The sequence below is a fragment of the Mustelus asterias genome, chromosome 4 (genome assembly GCF_964213995.1).
Source record: "Mustelus asterias chromosome 4, sMusAst1.hap1.1, whole genome shotgun sequence".
Lineage (NCBI taxonomy): Eukaryota > Metazoa > Chordata > Chondrichthyes > Carcharhiniformes > Triakidae > Mustelus > Mustelus asterias.
In genome coordinates, this window is record NC_135804.1 from 36972732 (window position 1) to 36994406 (window position 21675).

At 41.4% G+C, this 21675-nt stretch overlaps 1 protein-coding gene across 1 annotated transcript in view; it reads right to left on the reverse strand.

Annotated features, from left to right (window-relative positions):
• Positions 1-19367: 19367 nt before the first annotated feature.
• Positions 19368-21675, reverse strand: part of n4bp1 (nedd4 binding protein 1) — a 31976-nt gene continuing 29668 nt past the window's right edge. The window contains exons 7-8 of the mRNA XM_078210848.1: positions 19843-20109; positions 19368-19536 (exon numbers count right to left, since the gene is read on the reverse strand). Coding sequence (XP_078066974.1) covers positions 19506-19536; positions 19843-20109 — 298 coding nt within the window. The 3' untranslated portion in view covers positions 19368-19505. The remainder of the gene's footprint in view (positions 19537-19842; positions 20110-21675) is intronic.

A 21675-nucleotide genomic window follows, 5' to 3' on the forward strand; every position in this document is an offset into this window, starting at 1 on the left:
CTCATCATTGTTTGAGATCCAACCCACTACAATGGTGTCATCAGCAAACTTGAAAATCGAGTTGGAGGGGAAGTTGGCCACACAGTTATAGGTGTATAAGGAGCATAGTAGGGTGCTGAGGAGGGGGCACTGTTGTTGAGGATGATCGTAGAGGAGGTATTGTTGCCTCTGCTTTTAACCCCTGAATTACTATTACCTCATCTTGAATCAGGTCCATTATAATTGAATAATTGGTCAATCTCACTGCTGCATTATGGTGAAGGACAATGTGATGTTCAGCTAGAAACCAGTATCTGATCACATGCTGTTCCCACAGGCAGAGCTTTACAACAGCATGTTAGTACTTTTAAAACTTACACACTTTTGAATTAAGATCATAGAACCAAAGAAAGTTTACAGCATAGAAATAGGCCATCACCCCATCTACGCTGGCCAAAAAGGAGATAAAAAGAAAACTAGCCACGCCTTTTAATAATCTTTAATAAGCCTTAATAATCTAACTACTTGATTAATTACTCATTCCTCAATTATAACTTAATTGAGGTACTCTACTTAGTCAATCAACTATTTTTGACTGGTTGCTAATTATATGCAGTAATTCTTATTTAACACATGCCAGTGATTATAAAATACAGAACACAAAATGACTTCTTTGGCCCATGTTGGTACAAAATGGTGTCTTGGCCTTGTTAGCTTATTGAGTGAATATAATGTGAAAATGGTGTGCAAATAGTCAAATACACTAAAAAGCTACTACCCAGGCTTACTTACAGAACATATAAAGGGCGCAAAACCATTTTTGAAGTTAAGCCATCCAACCTTTTTTGTATGATACATACATTCACATGTTGTTTCTAACAGATGTACCATGAATCGGAGTGAGTTGACCGTACTGTGGCTGAAGTGCATAATACGAAGGAACAAGGTATAGAGAAACCTGAAATAATGCGTGCACTACTTTCAACTAGGCTAGGTGGCTTGACCAGTATGTAAACATCTAAATCAAGAGTACCGTTAAGTCTCTGAGGTCAGAAACAGTTGCAATAATATGATGACACCTTTTCTTGCACAAATATTCTCATAGCGAAAACATCTTGAGGTAAAGGTTGCAGTAAAATTCCATACTAGCCGAACTGTAATGGAAATATTTCTGTGCTGTTCTCATTATTTGGGTTCCTAATTATCCAGCATGCATCAAATAATGAAGTGAAAGCAACCAGTCTTGTTATAATGCTTCATAGAATTGCAAATTCAATGATTTCTGCTACTACCTCATTGACAAAGTTCATTCCTGATTTAATAAGGTACCTAATTAAAAGAGTTAGAAAATACCAATTATATTCCACCCATAAAACTGACTACATAAGTCATCACTGACATCACTGGGTTAAGGTTTATTTAATTTGTGTATAAAATGGTCATGGTTAAATGTATGGAGTGGTACTAAATCACTCAGCACAGGAAGATCCCAGGTTTGGTTCTCAGTGTGAAACAAGTTTGCTGATTTCAATCAGTGCGCGAGACAGTGAGTGGATACAATTGCCCTTTGTGTCCCTAGACTGGGGGAGTAACCTGTCAGGGTTTACTTCTCTCAATCAATTATTATGATGAACCCCACTAGATATTCAGGTGAAACTGGGTTTTTCTGAAACCCTCCGGATTGCCTGGACGTCTCTGGGAATCGAGGATTGCTCTCCTGAGCAACTCGGAAGAGAAACAAAGGGGGGAATTTTCCCGCTCCGCCTGCCATGGGAATCGTAGCGGGCGGAGGGCCGACCGTGCAAAGGTCCGTTGACCCCAGGTGGGATTTCCGGTTTTGGGGCGAGCACGGCCGGAAAATCCTGATCAAAAATTTAGTGTCTGTGTACTTCAGTCTCAAGAGGAGAGAAGCCAGGAAAATATTGCTGCTAAGGCGGTAAAACCCACCTGGGAGGGCGGAAAGGGCCCTTCCAGGGCAGGGTGGTATGAATTTAAATGTGAAAAATTAACCCGCAGCCTTGCAACATTCCAATTCTTCGCTTAATTTAAATTAACCACATGGAGATCTGAAAAGGGAACTGGGCCAGATTGGTCATGTGCAGGCAACCTATTAACAAATAATGAGAATGGAAAGGCCAGGGTAATGGACAAAGGGCAGCAGCAGAGAGAAGTGACAGCAAATGTGTCAAGGAAAATAAATAGGGCTGTGAGGGGAAAATGTTAGACAAGGGATTAAAGCACGGGGAATGTGAAGGGATAAAGAATTGGAATGATGGCAGATTCTCTCTTGATAGGAAAAAAATGTCAGGCAGTTACTTCCGAGCAGTTCAGGAAATGGATTACCCAGACTCTGCTCAATGCACCTTCCATATTCCTCGAGTCAATCGCTCACTGAGCCCTTGGCATGGCCACTGAAATCTGCACTCGCAGAGATATCTGCTGCCATGGGGTTTGGAGAGAAATAGCCATCTGCCAGTTTAATAGCAAGTAAAAGCGAGAGACTGTTCATCAAACGCAATGGAAATAAAGCAACAAATCCAATGCAGCCGAATGAAAAAGGGAAAATTGAAAACAAATGAGCCAGCGCTCGGTAACAGCCAGCCAGTGCTTGCAGGTGCCTTCAGTCTGTGATGCTTTATCTGACAAATGCCCTCTTTGCGCTGATCTGTCATTTGAATTGAACACAAAGTATGGGGAAAGAGGTATACTTAAATGATAATGATCATGTGGTGGTGGTGGAATAGTGGTATTGTCGTTGGACTAGTAATCCTGAGACCCAGAGTAATGCTCTGGGGGTCTGGGTTCAAACACATCATGGCAGATGGTGGAATTCAATAAAAGTCAAATGATGACAATGAAACCATTGTTGTTTGCTGTATAAACCTATCCGGTCCACCAATATGGCAGCACAGTGGTTAGCACTGCTGCCTCACAGCGCCAGGGACCCGGGTTTGATTCCCAGCTTGGGTCACTGTCTGTGTGGAGTCTGCACATTCTCCCCGTGTCTGCGTGGGTTTCCTCCGGGTGCTCCGGTTTCCTCCTACAGTCCGAAAGACTGCTGGTTAGGTGCATTGGCCATGCTAAATTCTACCTCAGTGTATCTGAACAGGCGCCGGAGTGTGGCGACTAGGGGATTTTCATAGTAACTTCTTGTGACACTAATAAATAGGTTTAAACAATGTCCTTTAGGGAAGGAAATCTGCCATCCTTACCTGGTCTGGTCTACATGTGACTCCAGGTCCACAGCATTTTAAGTGCCCTCTGCAATGGCCTGGCAAACTACTCAGTTCAAGGGCTTATTATGGATGGACAATAAATAACAAATGCTGGCCATGCCACTATAAAAAATATGTATTTTGTCACAAACGTTGCAGAATGCACATTGCGCCTGTTTTACTAATCTCAGGCTCAGTTATACCTCCAGATTGTATGGTGTTAAACAGTGGAACTATAACTAATGAATATTTGAGAATGACCTGATTGTCAAGCTTGTGAGAAAATACTTGGAAGAAAAAAATAACAGAATCAGTAAATTTAACTGAAGTTACGGCTAAGATCAAATTCTGCAGATTTGATGAACTGAGACAAGGCAGCAATTCAACAGCTAAATCACACTTCGCTAATTTTTAAAGTTTTTAAAAAAATTTATTAATTAGTCACAAGTAAGGCTTTCATTAATGCTGCAATGAAGTTACTGTGAAATCCCCCTAGTTGCCACACTCCAGCGCCTGGTCAATGTACCTAATCAGCACGTCTTTTCGACTGTGGGAGGAAATCGGAGCACCCAGAGGAAACCCACACAGACATGGGGAGAAATTCCACACAGACAGTGACCCAAGCCAGGAATCGAACCCAGGTCCCTGGCACTGTGAGGCAGCAGTGCTAACCACTGTGCCACTGGGTGACATTTGCTGAAAAGCATTTTGATTGGAATGACGTTATAAATTGTGACTTGAAAATCAGCAACAATTAAACCAAGATTCCTGCAGAAATTATTTTTGACAGGATTAGCTTGTTAGATGCGCAACATTAGGCAAATTGCAGGAAAGGAAACTAGCAACAGTGCAAAAACAGGCTTGAATATGAGCATTAAGGCATAAGGAGATAGACTGAAAATACATTGGGGCACAGGTGTATCACAGCTTAACTTACGAGTAGATTTATTTCAGCCTGTAATGGTCAAAAACTTGCATTTATATATCATCAAGTAAAACACTCCAAGGTGTTTCACAGGAAGGATATCAAACAAATTTGACACTAAGCCACATAAGGAGATATTAAGATAGCTGATCTAAAGCTTAGTCAAAGGTAGGTAAATAGGAGCACATTAAGGGGGAAGAGTGGGGGTGAAGCAGTAGTAGGAGGAAACTCCAGAGTATAGCCATCGATGTAGAGCGGTTATAATCACAGATGTGCAAGAGGTCAGACTTTAGCAACACAGATTTTTAAAAAGTAACGGACTGGAGGGTATTACAAAAGTAGACAGGGACAAGGACACGGAGGGATTTGAACACTAGGATGGATATTTTAATATTGAGCTATTGATGTACCGGGAGCCAATATAGATCAGTGAGCACAGAGTGATGGGTGAGCAGGACATGGCGTTGGTTATGGGAGGCAGCGTTTTGGATGATTTTATGGGAGGTCTTGTGGTGCTGTGGGTAGTGTTCCTGCCTCAGCCAGCAGCTCTGGGTTTGTCTCCAATCTCGGGGCTTGATGGCCAAGGGAGCTGTGTTCACAATACAATCAAATAGTTTGAGTGTCAACGTGCAAATTCTCCGAAACACACTAGAGGCTGGTGGTAAGAGCAGGAGAGACTCTTGGTCAGTCACACTTGATGTAGAATGGCGTTCCACAAGTTATAAGCCCCTGCCGACAGACTAGGGACCTGTTCCGGGAATTACGAGCTATGGAAACAGATGAAAGACTGCTTTAGTGCACCACCGAGTGCGGGAAAAGAATTGGAATTGCAATTAAGTTTATAGAGGATGGAAGATAGATCCTAGCTGGAAGTGCATTGGAATAAACATGACTAGAGGTAACAAAGGGACGGATGAGTGTATCAATAGTAGACAAGGGGAGGGCCAGGTGATGTTATAAAGGTTGAAGTAGGTGGGCTTGGTAGTGGAGTGGAAGTGTCATCGGAGGCTCATCTCTGGATCAAATATGGCAACAAGGTTGTGAAAGCTGTGCAGGGGGAAAAAACACTTGCACATGCACGATTACTATAAACAAAGTGTATTTAGAAATTATTGAAGAGGAGGACGAGATCAGGAAGTGTCAGATTTAATTTCTAGATGGGGTATGTGGAAATAGCAGCCTTCCCACACCCTGCCAAAAATATTTTTGATGCTTACATATATGTTGAAGTGTACTGTAATTGAGTTTTTCAGATAAAAATTGTCATGAAAATAAAAGCAGATGTCAGGACATTAATGCAGAAATATCTTAATCTTAAAACCTTTTACAGCATGCACAATAATTCCAAACAACATTGTATCTGTCTCTGCCTCAGACCAAAGTAAACTCCAGAGGAAGACAGGCATTGATGGTAAACTGTTGGAAATAAAAGAATATATAATTTTAAATAGTTTCAAGAGGAATAAGAGAGTCAGCACGGTTCAAGCAAATGCTTAGACCTGACAAATTATCAAACAGATCTGTCTTCTTTGGGTTCAATCAAGTTGCTGTGTATCCCCAACATTTTCTGTTTTGTAACAAACATAAGGCTAGAAATCACGGTTGCCAACAATGCCAAACTTATGCTTAATTTGGTTCATATGGCATTCCTTTACCTGTTATTTCATGGACAAAATGAGAAGTCACACAATGAGAGGTCATTTGAACAAATAGACCTGTTGGACTATAACCTGGTATCGTGTGACCTCTCTTCTTGTCCACCTCAGTCCAACACCGGCATCTCCATCATCACGTTATTTCATGGAGGCATTATTACATTTAAAATAAACTTTTGACCTACTTTGCTCCTTTGACCTTGTCTAAAAGTTATTTTGTGTGCTGAAAATAAGAATCATTACATATTTTTGAGATAGTTTCTGATCTTGAAAACTTCTACCCATTTTGAAAAGCAATCTACTACCATCAGGGCAAACTCTTTGCCTCTAGCAGTGTGAGGCAGGTGTCGTATAGTCAATTTTGATGTTTTCCATGGACCACTTGTTGCCATTGTGTGGGGACCAATGAGATTTTGATTTTCAGGCCGGGATCATACCGTGCACAGACAATGCACTGATTCAACACCCCATCCACCATTTGTCTTATGTTAAGTCACCATCTATTTTGGGTAATTCTCTGAGTTAGACATTCTCCCCTCTGATGCCGACTGGATGCAATTTCCATCTGCCCTCCCTGTTTTTGGCACATGCTGGAGGCTATGGTACTTGCCTTTCATGACTTGCCTGGATGCTGCAATTCAAGGGTCCTGGCTCTGCATTTCCACCAAGGCAGCTTACTCCAGCGGTTGGGTTACAGCGGAGTAATGGAAGCCTTAGCCACAGTTGAGGCTGCCCACTCCTCCCCACCCTGCTGGAAACCTTTGGCCAATTCATCACCCTTACGGTTCCCATCTTCCGAGAGAGTTTTCTAAGAAGGCGCTTTAACCTTCACCATGGCCCCAGAAGCTTTGCCGCTCCCTTGCTTAACTAAGGGTGCGGGAAGTAGTTTGTCCTCTGTGGAAGCAAAGCCTCTCTTTTCCTCAGGCAGATAATCAGTTAGGGGTAGGCAGGGTGGCACAGGTGGCACGGTGGCCCAATGGTTAGCACTGCTGCCTCACAGCGTCAGGGACCTGGGTTCGATTTCTGGCTTGAATCACTGTCTGTGTGGAGTTTGCATGTTCTCCCCATGTCTGTGTGGGTTTCCTCCAGGTACTTCAGTTTCCTCCCAAAGTCTGAAAGACGTGCTGGTTAGATGCATTGACCTGAACAGGCGCCAGAGCGTAGTGACTGGGGGAGTTTTACAGCAGCCTCATTGCAGTGTTAATGTAAGCCTTACTTGTGACTAATAAATACACTTTACTTTACTTTAGGCACAGTGACAGTCAGGGAAGATAGTTAAAGGCTTTTCCCCTAATGGCATTTGGAGGACTTGGGCCATAGCGGCTGTTCCAGTTTGCTGTGCTGGTCTCCCTCCCAACAATTTAACTGCTGTTTCTATGCCCTCTTTGGTCGTATTAACTCCAAACCCTGTCACAGGTCCCTCTGCTGTGACTACGCTAGACCAGTCCACAAAGACATGCAAGTGAGGTAGGTATAGGGTAGATGCCAAACGGCCCTTTACCCAATGTTGGTTTCACCAAATTGCACTTGCATGATGTTTCTGGCATCAAAAGACTAACTGCTAAATACAAGTGGTTGGCAGTATATTTGACTATCAGGTTGCGTTCTTGCAGTCCTAACATGCAGCGCACAATCCTGTTCCTGGGTACCATTCCATTCTGCAACAACCCAGACAGTTCAGTGGGAGTGTGAGCAGTGAAGATAGCCACCTCCTCCAAACCAGTAAATACCCAGAATGTATATTAAAGTGAGTGCCTTCTTGCCCAACTCCAGACTTGACATTATGGCCGTCTTGATGGGTTAACTGTTAAAACAGTTAATATTTCAAAAGGAGGAGGATGACCCAAATGATCTTAAATAGATCACAGTGAAAACATACAGTCAAAAAACACCTAGATAGCATCATTTTCATATCCTTAGAATCTACTGTTAATCTGAAAAAAGCCTTTGAAACAACGGCCTAGAAATTCAATGATAGCCAAGTTCTGCACGCATGAGGACGGCCTCAACCGAGATCTTGGGTTCATGTCACACTACATGTAACCCCCACCATGCTGCCTGGGTTTGCAAAATCCTACTAACTGTCCTGGCTTGAGACAATTCACACCTCTTTAACCTGTGATTATCCCTCTCTCCATTCACACTCTTTGTACCTGTAAAGACCTGATTACCTGTAAACACTCGCATCCCAACCATTCTTCACATTCCAATCTGTAATAATCTTGCAATTTTGTGTCCTTGCCTATATATGCCATGTTTGTGAACCTACCTCCACTCACCTGATGAAGGAACAGCGCTCCAAAAGCTTGTGATTCCAAATAAACCTGTTGGACTTTAACCTCATGTTGTGAGACTTCTTACTGTGCCCACCCCAGTCCAATGCCGTCATCTCCACATCATAGAAATTCAATGATGCAGCGCTCATTTTTAAGATACTGACCAGCCAAGGTAGACACACACCACCTGCCCTATTGGTTAAAATGGAAATTCTGGGAATAATTTATTCAAATAAAATTCTGTGCTACATGTAGAACCCATTTTCCATTTTCTTTTGTTCTTGAATTTGTTGTACTTGCAAAGCAGAACATGGCATCAACAGGTAAGGTGGTTTTCTGACCAGTGGTACTTAAAGAAGTTATACAGCACTTGTTAAAAGCAAAATACTGTGGGTGCTGGAATCTGAAACAAAAACAGAAAATGCTGAAAAATCTCAGCAGGTCTGACAGCATCTGTGGGGAGAGAATTGGCTCTATTGTGTCCCACAGATGCTGTCAGACCTGCTGAGATTTTCCAGCATTTTTTGTTTTCAAAACAATACTTGTTGTTGCTTTTCCATTTCTGCCAGCGGATTAGCTTCTGGAAGTTTTTGTTTGCTGTGCGTTATCATTGTACAAAGTTCACTTTGTTTAAACAAAGAACTATTTGTTTGAGGTGATGAGAATTTATCTACTTTGGAAGGGTGAATGCTGAGGAAGTGGGTGGGATCTTGAACTGCAATCTGTCTGTGAGATCGCCGCTGATGGCTCAAGATCTGGCGAAACCCAGAAATTGCGAATCTCACCGACGAGATCATGATATCTGATTTCACCGCTGATGTAATTAGGTTCAGGCCCATAAATGGTGAGAGTCTGACTTGCATTCATTTTAATAAATTTCAATGTAATTAACCACCACCCCCCCCCCCCCCCCCCCGCCCCCCGCCACAGATCTCCCCTCCTGCCCCACTAGATTTCCATGCCTCCCCGAGCTTTAAGCCCACACGTGAGCCTGTCATGGTGATTCCTCTGGGGGAGCAAGTCAGTATAGCCCCTAGGGGAGAGGGACATGGCTAGGCATTGACCTGGCAATGCTCCGGCAGTGCCAACCTGTACCGGGGACTGTGCCAGGCGTAGGCCCAAAGAAGAGCATCACGTGTGGGGACTCATGTATTTGTGGTTGTGGTGGTGGGGGGCGGCGGGGGGGGGGGGGGGGGGGGGGGGGGGGCGGGGAAAGAGTTTGCAGACACTGCAAGCAATGGGAATGATGTGGAGATGCCGGTGTTGGTTGGACTGGGGTAAACACAGTAAGGAATCTAGCAACACCAGGTTAAAGTCCAACAGGTTTATTTAAATAAACCTGTTGGACTTTAACCTGGTGTTGTTAGACTCCTTACAGCAATGGGAATGCCAGGGTGATCAGGGGTAAATTGGGTCGGTGATGTTCAGTGTGGGGGTGGGGGGGGGGGTTAGAATATGAAGACGATCGGGGGGGAAGGAGGCCGATGCCGACAATGATTTGGGGGTAGGGGGTGGAAGCCACAGAGGGAGGAAGATTTTCATTTAGTATTTGGGGCGTCCTTTAAAAAGGGTTCCCCGATCTCAGTGGAGACAATTCTCAGCTCTATGAGTCCCCGCTCCACCAGAGTGACAGTGAAAACAATGCCCACTCCTTTCTTAAGCAGTTGAGGTGACAGGATCTGGGAGGAGACTGGCCAGTGAAGCAGGAAAATGCCAGTTTTCTCTCCGGAATTAACATTCTGCCAAATTCTTGTAAGCTTCTTCCCACTAATTCCCCTAGCTAGTGTATACAGATAAGGGACTGGCGATTCCAGACCGAGATGTGAAGAAATTTCTTCACTGGGAGATTCATGAATCTTTGGACATCTCTACTCCACTATGGATATTCTATCATTGAGTATTTTCAAGAGAAGCTGATAGGTTTTCTCGTACTAAAGGGATTAAGGCATTTGGAAATGGTGAGGTTTGAGGTAGAAAATTAGCTGTTGTTTAATGGTGGGGCAGGCTCAAAGGGCCTACGTTTGCTTATGTTTCTTAAGTTGTTGTGCCTTATTGTTGCTGAGTGCCTCAGCAATTGTTGGGTCACAGTTATAGACGGTTTCACAGGGCTACCTTTAGAGCTAGATGATGAGGGGAAGCAACGTAGAATTGGAGCAGTAATAGAAGAAGACAGAAGAGGGCACTGCAATGTAGGTATTCAAGGAACGCTCCAAACTAACTTTGCCAAGGAACAATGTCAGAGGCAATTCTGCTTCACAAAGGAGGCTGTCATCAAGCTGTGTCAACTACTGCAGTCACAATTTGGACTCTGAACCTAGGCATGGAGAGTTCTACCTGTTTCAGTCAAGGTTACCATGACCCTCAGCTTTTATGCTCCCTCCAGCCTACAACAGCGCCATCAGCCACATCTCATAACAAATAACTTTGTTTTGCCAGCATGGCAGGCTTCCTGAGGGTACAAGGTGCCAGAGGCAGCATAGACCTTGCCTTCGCTGCCCTATATCACTAGCCTGATATATTTATCAATCAAAAAGGATTCCACTCCATGCTGCTGGCTTGGAACTGGCAGCACATCATGTACCTAATGTTCCAGCAGAACGCATGACTCATTCAACTTGTGATGACCAGTATCTCACCTTACGGAGCTTTAAGACCAGCTCAGCTGAGGGGTCTTGACATGGTGGACGTGGAGAGGATGTTTGCTCTCGTGGGAGAATCTAGAACTAGGGCTAAGAGTTTAAAAATAAGGCATCACTCATTTAAAACAAAGATGAGGCAACATTTTTTTTCACTCAGAGGGTAGTGAGTCTTTGAAACTGTCTTCCTGAAAAGGTGGTGAAAGCAGAGTCATGGAATCCCTAAGGTGCAGGAGGCGATGCAGACCATCAAGTCTGCATTGATTCTCTGACAGAGTATCTTACCCAGACCCTTTCCCCCACCCTATCTCCATAACCCCACACATTTCCCATAATCCATCCTACCTACACATCTTGGGACACTAAGTGGCAATTTATCATGGCCGATCCACCAAACCTTTGAATATTTGAGTCTTTAAATATTCTTAAGGCAGAGGTGGATAGATTCTTGGTAAGCAAAGGGATTAGTTATCGGGAGTAGGTGAAATGCAGATTTGAGGTTACTATCAGACCTGCCATGATCTGATAGTAACCTCAAATGGTGGAACGGGCTGAATGGTCTACTTCTGCTTCTTGTTCATACTGTCTGGAGTTGTGTGCAAATGTTTCCTGCAAGAAGGGTGTGTTATTGTGGGATGTTTGGAGAATGCAACTGTAAGCTGAGGGTTGTAATAATGGTGAGTGTGAGAGTATGAGGAAGAGGTGATATAGTGACTCCAGGAGTGGAAAGGAAGCATTGAGGGAGTGATAGAAGTGCTGTAATTAATGCAGCTACGAGCAAAGAGAGAAATGCAATGACCGCAAATCTCTTTCTGGGATTGCAGCATGTCCTGAGTCCTTGACACCCACATGCTTTATTTCTTCCCACCGATGAAATAGAACTTTTAAATTGGAACTTCAATGGCATGAGAGGGACCTAGCCAAGATAAAATACACCCAAATATTGACAGAAAACATAACAAAACAGTGGATGATCTTTAAGGGAGTGATGTTTCAGTTACAGGTTAGGTACATTCTGAAAAGGGTGAAAGGGAAGAACCCAAAGGGCTCCTTGGATGCTGAGGGAGATGTAAAATATGATGAAACAAAAAACAACAAAGAGAGTGCATGATGCATTTCAGGTGAATTCTTCAAGTGAGATCCAGAGACAACAAGGAGACACCAGGAGGAAGTGAGGAAAAACTTTTATTTTAATGAATTGGAACTTTGAGGGTGGTGGAAGTGGAGATGATGAATGACTTGCAATGAAAATCGGATGTCTGCTTGAGTGAAATAAACTTAGAGGGGATCTAGGAATAGGGGAAATGAGACTGATTGGATTACTCTACAGAGAGCCAGCATGGACTTGATCAGTCAAATGGCCTCCCTTCATACCTCAATGACTCTAGATGCCTGGAGGGCTTAGTGTCACTGCAGGTGGGAGTGGTTGTAAGAGCATAACCCATCTTTTCTGTGCACTGTCTGCACCAGGGTTATTAAGGCAGCAGATGTATTAACCTCTCAAGTCGCATTAGATGACCAATACCCTGTCAGCCTCACAATTGAAATGTATTAAATGGCATACATTTGCTGTTTCTGCATGGTAATTAGGAACTTGGTTCACCACAGAAGGTTAATCTAAACTATCACAGACCTTTCCTTTCGTTTTTTCCTTGCCTCCCCCTTTCCCTGGCTCTTTATTCACTTAAAATCTGTTACATCTGCTAACTTTTTCACTTCTGATGAGAGGTCACTGAACTGAATGAAGCATTTGTTTCCTCTACAGATATGGCCAAACCTGTTGAGTTTTTCCAGTATTTGTGTTTTCAATTACAAAAGATCAAGTCTCATCCATTTCAGATTCAGTTCCCTTTAAATATATGGAAAATTAATTACTGCCGAGCAATCTCTCTGGCACTGAAAATGAACTATTACAAAGGCGCAGTCTCATTCTTTCAGGTGTTGTTTACTTAAAAAATGTAATTATATTTTTTCCAACTTTTCCTGTCTTTTTTCTCAATCCAGTATTTATTTCTCTCTCTTTCTGCACGTGATTTAACATTAAACTCAACCACTCTAATTTGCGTTTCCTGCTCAGTCCTTGCCCTGTTAATTTCACAATCCTTCAATCTGATTGGTTAAAGATACACAGTTGCTTACTCAGGTCCCAGGTGCTTTTTCCCTCTCTGTGATGTAATTAGTTTGCAATTTGTGACCTCTGTCAGGAAAAATTTAAAAAACTCAGTGTGCAAAGGTAAGCCCAAATCGTCAGTTAATCTCTCCTGCCCACAACCTATCACAAACTTTCTCTTTCGTTTTCTTCCTCACCCTGATTCAACTTGCTCAGAACCGATTACATTAACATTTGCCAGTTCAGATAAAAGACCATCAAACTGAAAATCTGTTCCTCTATCCACAGATGCCGACTGATTTTGAATATTTCCAGTATTTCCCTGTTTTTACTTCAGATTTCCAGTGTCTTAAAAGTTTTTTTAAAGTTTATTTATTAGTGTCGTAAGTAGGCTTACATTAACACTGCAATGAAGTTACTGTGAAAATCCTCATGTCTTCCAGCGCCTGTTCGGGTAAACTGAGGGAGAACTTAGCATGGCCAATGCACCCAACCAGCACATCTTTCGGACTGTGGGAGGGAACCAGAGCACCCGGAGGAAACCCAAACAGACACGGGGAGAACGTGCAGACTGCACAGACTGTGACCCTCCACAGCCAGGAATAAATCCAGGTCTCTGGCGTCGTGAGGCAGCAGTGCTAACCACTGTACCATCCTTGATGTTAACAGCAAACACCGATAGATGCTCTCGTCGCAGCAAACTATGGTCCATTATATAATTCTAGCTTCTTTCTCCCATTCACATGATCGATAAGAATGAACTTTAAGTTATATGGCACTTTTCTTCACATCCCTTAGCTGTGAAATGCAATCACTGTTGCAGAGCAATGCAGCAGCCATTTTACACACAAGAAAAATGACAAAGCAATCCGCTTTTTAAAAAGGTGATGTTGGTCAAGAAATAAATGCTGATTTTGCTGAGTAAAATTGTGCCATTCGCTCTCTACTTTTACTTGGAAGAGGAGGCAGGGCCTCCATCCAGTGATTCAATTGAAGGGATGACACCTCTAATCCTGCAGTGCTCCCACCAGAGTTAGTTTTGATCACATGCTCTGGTCTCTTTACATATACTAACGGACATGATGTGTAGTCTCGGTGCTTATTTTCATTTCAGATTGGTCAGCCAGGTGATTGCCTTGAAGCACACTCCACTATGTTACATGGAAATAACAAAAACAGGTAGTCTGATAATTTAGGTAGCGTGCATACAGCGTCAGCATTTCTCGATAAGGGCCATTTAACTACTGTTGAAGTGCATCAGTTGCTCATGCAAATTGTGGGCCTCAAGGCACAGGTGTTTTGATCAGACATGAAGTGACAAAGCAATCCAGTTTAAATTGGCAATATCAGGATTTATTTTGCTATAATATTGGACTGCCTTTTCAAATGTGCACTTCCAGAACAAAACCTTGCTATCTGGAAGAAATCATAACACAATCTTCAATTTTAAAAGTGTCAAATCCAGATTGAGCAATTGGTGACCTTAAGAAATTTCTTTCCCTGCTGCCACTTGAAATACTTCTTCGCCCAAGCCTCCTATGGTAGAGAATCATTTACGGTCCTGTAAACACATTCGTTTGATAAGCAATGTACCAACTCCAGGAATAAGCAAAAGAACATCCATTTTTATCTATGACGACTATCACAGTCTGAACCCAAATACTACCAGTTTGTTGAAGAGCTATATAATTTAGATTTTTCTTGAAGTTTGTGGAAAAACAATTAATAGAGAATTTGAAGTTTATCTAAGCTTACTTGACCTTTCTTTTGAAAAGAATAAGAAATTGAAAACTCCAGTTTTTAATTAAAACACAGATGGAGAAAGTGCAATACTTGGATGAACAGCTGAAGTTTAAGCATATGTTTGTGTTGTTTTGATTGGAACTTTAACCTTGAAGACTAATTACTTCAAACACCGACCAACGCTTTAGTTAAGATATGTTAGAAAAGAACAGGAGAAAGTAGTGTCATATAATCTGAAATATTTGTAGTAGTCAAAATTAAATAGGCTTGCATAATGTTTGCAACTTAGAAAAGAAAAAGGCAAGAACCTCGAAATTAATAGATGGCAAGTGAACCAGGGGCATGTTCCCTACTCTAAACTGGGCTTGTCCAACCTTTTCATGCAAGGGTCCACATTTCACTTTTCTCCTCTCTCTAGGGGTTTATGTGCAAATTTCAAAAAGATAAAGTTTGACACAACATTAAACTTGAATTTCAATAAAATGTTGAGGTATGAAGAAACAACTTCCTGAACAAAACTGAAGCAAATTCAAATCAACAAATTGATCATTTAAAATAGAGTAATTAATAAAGATGACTATTAGAATGCGAGAAGGTCGAATTGTGTTTTTCCGACTGTCAAGGTACTCATTCACTTATCCTCACCCACTGATTGCTGCGAGTGAAGATAGTGGAGGGTGACAGGGGAGGGTTCAGTTGCACAGAAATTTAAAAAAAAATCAAAGTGTAAAGATAGGAGTACAGATCAATTGTTCCCAGATAATGAAAGGGACAGAACGTGTGAATGTTATATTACACCAGGCAATTGTACAAGAGTAGGGAACATTAATAATAGGACAAATTTAAATTAACTATAAGGTTGGAAATTTTTAAAGACCATCAAGAGTTGCTAAAAAAGTCATAAAAAGGGCAAGGGTAAATTATGAATGAAATCTAGTGCAAAATATAAACAGGTAGCAAAAGATTCTATAAGGATATAAAAAAGAGTAGCTAAAGTCAGTGTTGGTCCCTTAGAGGACGAGACTGGAAAGGTAAGAATGGAGACCCAGAAATGGCAAAGATACTAAATCAATATTTGCCTCAGTTTTCACAGTGGAGGACACTAGAACCATCCCAATAGTAACAGCTAATGCAGAGGTTGTTGAAAAGGGGGAACTTAAAACAATCACATCACTAGGGAAAAGATACTGAGCAAACTATTGGAATTAAAGACATAAAAGACCCTAGGGCCTGATGGTCTGCATCCTAGGGTCTTGAAGGAAGTGGCAGCATATAGTGGAGGCATTGGTTATAATATTCCAAAATTCCCTGGATTCTGGAGAGGCTCCAGTGGATTGGAAAAAGGCTAATATAAAATCGATGTTCAAAAAGGCAAAATGTAGGTAACTATAGACCAGTTTGTTTAACTCCTCTTGTTGGAAGCCATTATTAATGAAGTAGTAACAGGACATTTGGAAAGTCAAAATGGAATCCATCAGAGTCAGCATGGTTTTAAAAAGGGAAATCATGTTTGACTAATTTGCTAAAGCTCTTTGAAGATGTAACAAGCAAAGTGGATAATGGGTTCCTGTAGGTGAAATGGACTTCCAGAAGGCATTTGATAAGGTGCTGCATTAAAGGTTAATAAGATCCCACAGGGTTGGGGGTAAAGGATTGGCTAACCAACAGAAAACAGAGTGGGGATAAATGGATCTTTTTCTGGATATAACTAGTGGCTTGCCATAGGGCTCAGTTCTTGGGCACCAACTATTTACAATCTATATTAACGACTTGGGTGCAGGGATGGAATTTACTACAGCCAAATTTGTGGATGACACTAAAATATGTGCGAAAGCAAGTTGCAATAAGGAAATAAAAAATTTAGAAATAGATATGGATAGGTTAGGGGAGTGAGCCAAAATTTGGCCAATGGAATTTGATGGGGATAAGTGTGAGGCTATCCATTTTGGTTAAAGGGATAAAAAGACCACTTGTTATTGGATTGGAAACTTCAAAATGCTTTGGTGCAGAGAGATCTGGATGTCCTTGTGCACGAATTGCAGAAAGTTAGTAGGCAGGTACAGCAGGTAATAAGGAAGGCAAATGGAACTTCAGCATTTGCTGCACGTGCAATAGCAATAAAAGTAGGGAAGTGCTGTTTCAACTGTATAGGACATTGGTAAGACTGCATCTGTAGTACTGCACACAGTTTTGGTCCCTTTACATAAGGAAGAATGCAAATGCATTAGAGGTGTTCAGAGAACATTCACTAGATTGATTCCAGGGATGAAGACCTTGTCATATGAAGAGAGATTGAGCCATTTAGGCCAATGCTCGTTGGAGTTTAGAGAATGAGAGGAGATCTAATTGTGGTGAGATGCTAAAGGGGATTGGCAGGGTAAACTTAGAGTGGATGTTTCCCCTTGTTGACAATATAGAACGAATGGCCATTGTTTTAGACAAAGGGGTGACAAATTTAAAACAGAAACAAGGAGGAATTACTTCACTCAAAGGATTGTGAATCTGTGGAATTCTTGACCCAGACTGCAGTGGATGCCAGAAAACTAAACATATTTGAGATAGACTGGTTTTAAATTACCAGGATGAAGGGTTATGAGCAGCAGGCAGGAAAGTGGAGATGAGGCCGAGATGGGACTTATTTGCCTAGCTCTTATGACTATGTTGGTGTGTGGGGATGAGGACGAGTGGGAACCCTGAGACTGGGGGTGAGCCATGCACTGTCACACCGTTCCCGCCCAGTTGCCAACTTCTCTCCCAACCCCAGCAGACCCGCCACTGCCATTGTGCCAAATTTCTGGGTCTCAAGAGTGAAGAAAACTGCTCCTTCAGAGACCGGATCTCTCCAAGATTTGCTGCTGATTTGCTCACTAGTGATCCTAGCAACAACAAATGCAGGAGAGAAATGCCCTGTGATCGAAGGAGCAGTTCTTTGAAACATCTTCAAACTTACTTACTGACACTCCGAACATGGGTACATGGACTGAACAGAGGCCTGGTGGGCCAGGTAGAGGCCTGTGAGCCACATGTTGGACAAGCCTGCTGTTTCTTTGCACCGGTTAGTCCAAATATGATTGGAATTTGCACATCTGGATCATCCAAGTTATATCAATGGTCAAATTCAGACACTGAACAAATTATATTGCAATTTGTAAATGTACTGTAACCACCACGTCCTGTGTTCAAATTGAGTCTCATCACACATGGAACTGGTTGAATATAACTACTGTTCTTGTGATATTAAATTTTTGATCGTCAATTATCTTTGGATTTATAATATTTTAAAAAGCAGTAATTTGCAGTGTATAAAATACTGAACTGCCAAATTCGTTAAGTCAATCAACTGGATTTACAAGACGCAACTCATTACATCCCAGTTGTGACAACTTCTCTCAATTATTATTTGAAGATGAGAGCAGCAACAATAACGAAATCTTAAAAGCAGCAGCTTTTCTTGGCCCAATAGAACACAATAGCAGGCATTCCATATAGATAGTATTGGAAGATTTGGGTTGGCACATAGGAATGAACACTCAAAATATATGCCATGCAATACTTTAGGAGACGAATGGAATTTTGTTTGGTTGAATTCAGTAAATTCCTGATAAAGTTTGTGGCACAACTGTTCTTAAAGGAGCATCCAGCAACCCAACTAAAATACAGAGAAGGAAGCACTGGATCTTACTCAAATAGGTTAAGTTTACTTTACCCATGGAGGATGCAAGTTAAACTTGAATTGTAAATCGTACAAGACTGCAAAATTAGCAGTGAAATTTTAAATTTAAAGATAAAAATGTTGTTGAATGCTTCAGTTTCAGATCAAACACACTTGAAGATTGAACGAACAGCCAGATCACAGGCTATTATATGAAACAACAGCATTGTTTTCATACAAGCTACTGAAAAAAAGGCTTTAAAATGGTTCTACTTTTAGCACTTGCTTTAGTTAATAGGAAAAGCAGTGCTTAAAAATTATTTACAAACTTTTAAGTACCAATTTTACAATTGATGCAAGGCATACAAAATGCTGTATAAAAACAATTAAGACCGGCATCCTATTAGATGCAAATGATATTAAATCCACATAATATCTCAATAATCAGTCTGCTCCAGAAAAATAAAGTGATAATCCAATACACATTGCTCATCTTCTTAAAGAAAAAAATACACCAAGTTGAAATGGCAGATAATTTTTCAAGACATTGCCAGTTTTCTCCCCCCACCACCCCCGCCCCCCCCCATCATTTCTAAGGAGCTTTCCTTTTCAAGCTACAATTCACAGAATTACCCACTCTCCATTACCACATAAAGTGGCCATTATTTACATGAGCCCACAGATCTGATCAGTTAATGCAGCAATGATCAAGGATCGAACTTCTAGATTATCATAGTCTGTACGGCTCTTATCAATGGTTAAATGTGCAGAATGATCAGGGAATCCCTTAATTCGATTGCCAGCTTTCCTACAGTCTATTGACAAGAATACTGGGAAATGCTACATTTTAGAAACTTGTTGAGAAATAAGGAGTAGCATACTAGAAAACAAAGTATTAAAGTATAAATTTAATCTGGTTTTAAGCATTTCAGTAGTGATTGATTTGAAGTCTTTTCAGTACTTTTGTTCAATGCTTACAGCTAGTTTTACCCGCTAGTTTGTTTAACAAAATACATTCTCAAAAAGAGTGTTGTTAACCAATCCAAGAATTTGATTTTGAAATTTACACTTGAATATGTGAACAAAAATATATATTTTTTGTACTATTTACATGTTCTTGTCGCCAGTAATTAAATAAAACGTCACCCAGTTTATACACTGGCTTGTCTATTAACGAAAGTTCAACCAAGATTCAGTATTTGCAAATCTATTGATAAAAACCTACTTACTAAGTATTCCTTTAGATCTTTCAATATTACTTCACGTAAAGTGTAAGGATAATCGAAGAACACCACATTTTCCCCACCCTGTTCTTCAAGCTATCTCCATCATCACAGGTCCGTGACTGAAAAGAGGCAGATAAAATAAAGAAACATTTGACTCAGCATTACTCCAGCTGTCACAGAAGGAGGACATGTAAGCTGCATCGAGACGAGAGTTGTGGTAGTCTTTGTCCCATAGAAATACTCCCAATCATTGATTGGGCAAAACCTCAATATTTTTGGTTAAAAGCTCATCTTCTGAGACAAGGAATGATGGTGCTTTGAAGAAGAGCCTTATCCCTCTACAACAGGTCAACTGTGAAATTAGATTTGGTACCCAAAAATGACCAGTAATATTCTAACATTACAAACATTTCAAGATTCATTACATTGCAATTTCTTCTTGATCCAGCACCATTGCAGAAAGTGCATTCGGGTCTCTCATGTGTGGCTGTGCTGCTAGAATCTGATCAATTTTCTGCCTTTGTCGGAATTCAGGAAATATCTTCAACAACTCTTGTTTTAGCTGTTCAGTTTCTTCTTTCGATCGTAAAGGGGGGATCCCACGTTGTCTCACGATGAATGGAAAAATGGCAGGTGGTGCTGTAAATGGTAAATTTGGACCAGGCATTAAATTTGCCCTCTCTGGTACAGTCCTAAAAAGGCAAGAAAAAAAAAAGTATGAAAGGACATTAGTTCAGTTCAAAGAATTCCTGGAAATGCAATTTGCTATATAATGGATTATTATATCACCATATATTTAGCTGTTTCTATATGAGCATGATTTTAAGACAGTTGTTCTCCAACTCTTTCGGTTGAAGACCCCTTTTCAATTCGGTTTGTAATCAGAGCCACTATCTAAATTGCAAAACTATGAACTCCTTTCACATTTCTGAATGTAAAGTCCATCAATAGCCTGTCAAATGGAATGCATGGAATTCTGTCAGGCCTGTCCGATACAGAGAACGGGGATATGATTGGTGAAGTGAAAACATCCAGCTTCCCTTCAGCTGAAAATTAACCTTAAGGTTCAGGAACATATCTGTTGAATACTTCACCCCACATCACCACCTTGCTCTTCCTGGAGTGGGATTCGGCTCTGTGGCCCCTGCAGGAATTCTGGAACCATTTAAAATGCAACCCGCCACTGTATGTCTATTAGCTGCCTCGCTGCTGACTGTGTTTCAGGGATTCCCTCCCCACCCTTCACTCACTGTGCTGAAATACCGCTGACACACTACCAGGCGGGAGGCATTTCTGCCACTGGAACACCACTAGTAATTAAGACAGTCAGCATGTTTTCTAAAACATGATAAAAAAATGCTAGCTTAATTTGGAAAACATGACTGTTGCCAGGCACACTTTCAAAATACATTTAATTTTCCACTAATTTGGAACCTTCTATGGCAAATATTTCCAAGAGATGTTACCTCCTGCTTTTCTCTAGCTTGAAACCGTTTCCTTCATTTATTCACATACGTGGGCATTGTTAACAAGAACAACATTTAATTCCTATCCCTACTTGTCCTTGAGAAGGTGATGATAAACTGCTTCTTTTAACCACTGCAGTCCACGTGGTAAAGTTACTCTCCGTGCAGTTGCAAATGGGGTTTTGGATTTTGACCCAGCAACAATGCAGAAATGGTGGTATGTTTCCAATTCAGAATAGAGCGAAACCAGGAGGGGAAATTGGAAATGGTGGCACTCCCATGCTACTGTTGTACTTCCAGGTAGCTGTTGTCACAAATTTGGGAGATATTTTCAAAGAAGCCTTGGTGAGTTGCCGCAGAGCATCTTGGATATGGTACACACAGCAGTCAAGTTGTGCTGATGGAGGGAAATGGAATCAAGCTTCTTTACCAGGGTGTTGTCGAGTTTGAGGCAAGTGGAGAATATTCTATCACACTCCTGACTTATGCCTTGTAGTTAGTGAAAAGGTTGGTGAGCTGGGAGGTGAATCACTTGCTGCAGAACATCCAACCTCTGAGCTGTTCTTGTAGCCACGGTATTTATACCGCTGGTCCAGTTAGGTTTCTCATCAGTGCTGACCCTCATGATGTTGATGGTGAGGAATCTGATAACTTGCATAGCAAGCGAAGACAATGCTCAGGAAGATTGGTCGAGAATTTCCAAATTCATTTCAAACAGGACTTGCATTTATCAAAGGTGAATACAGGCTGGATTCAGACTCAGCTCCTTAAAGCGTTCTAACTCACTGTAGC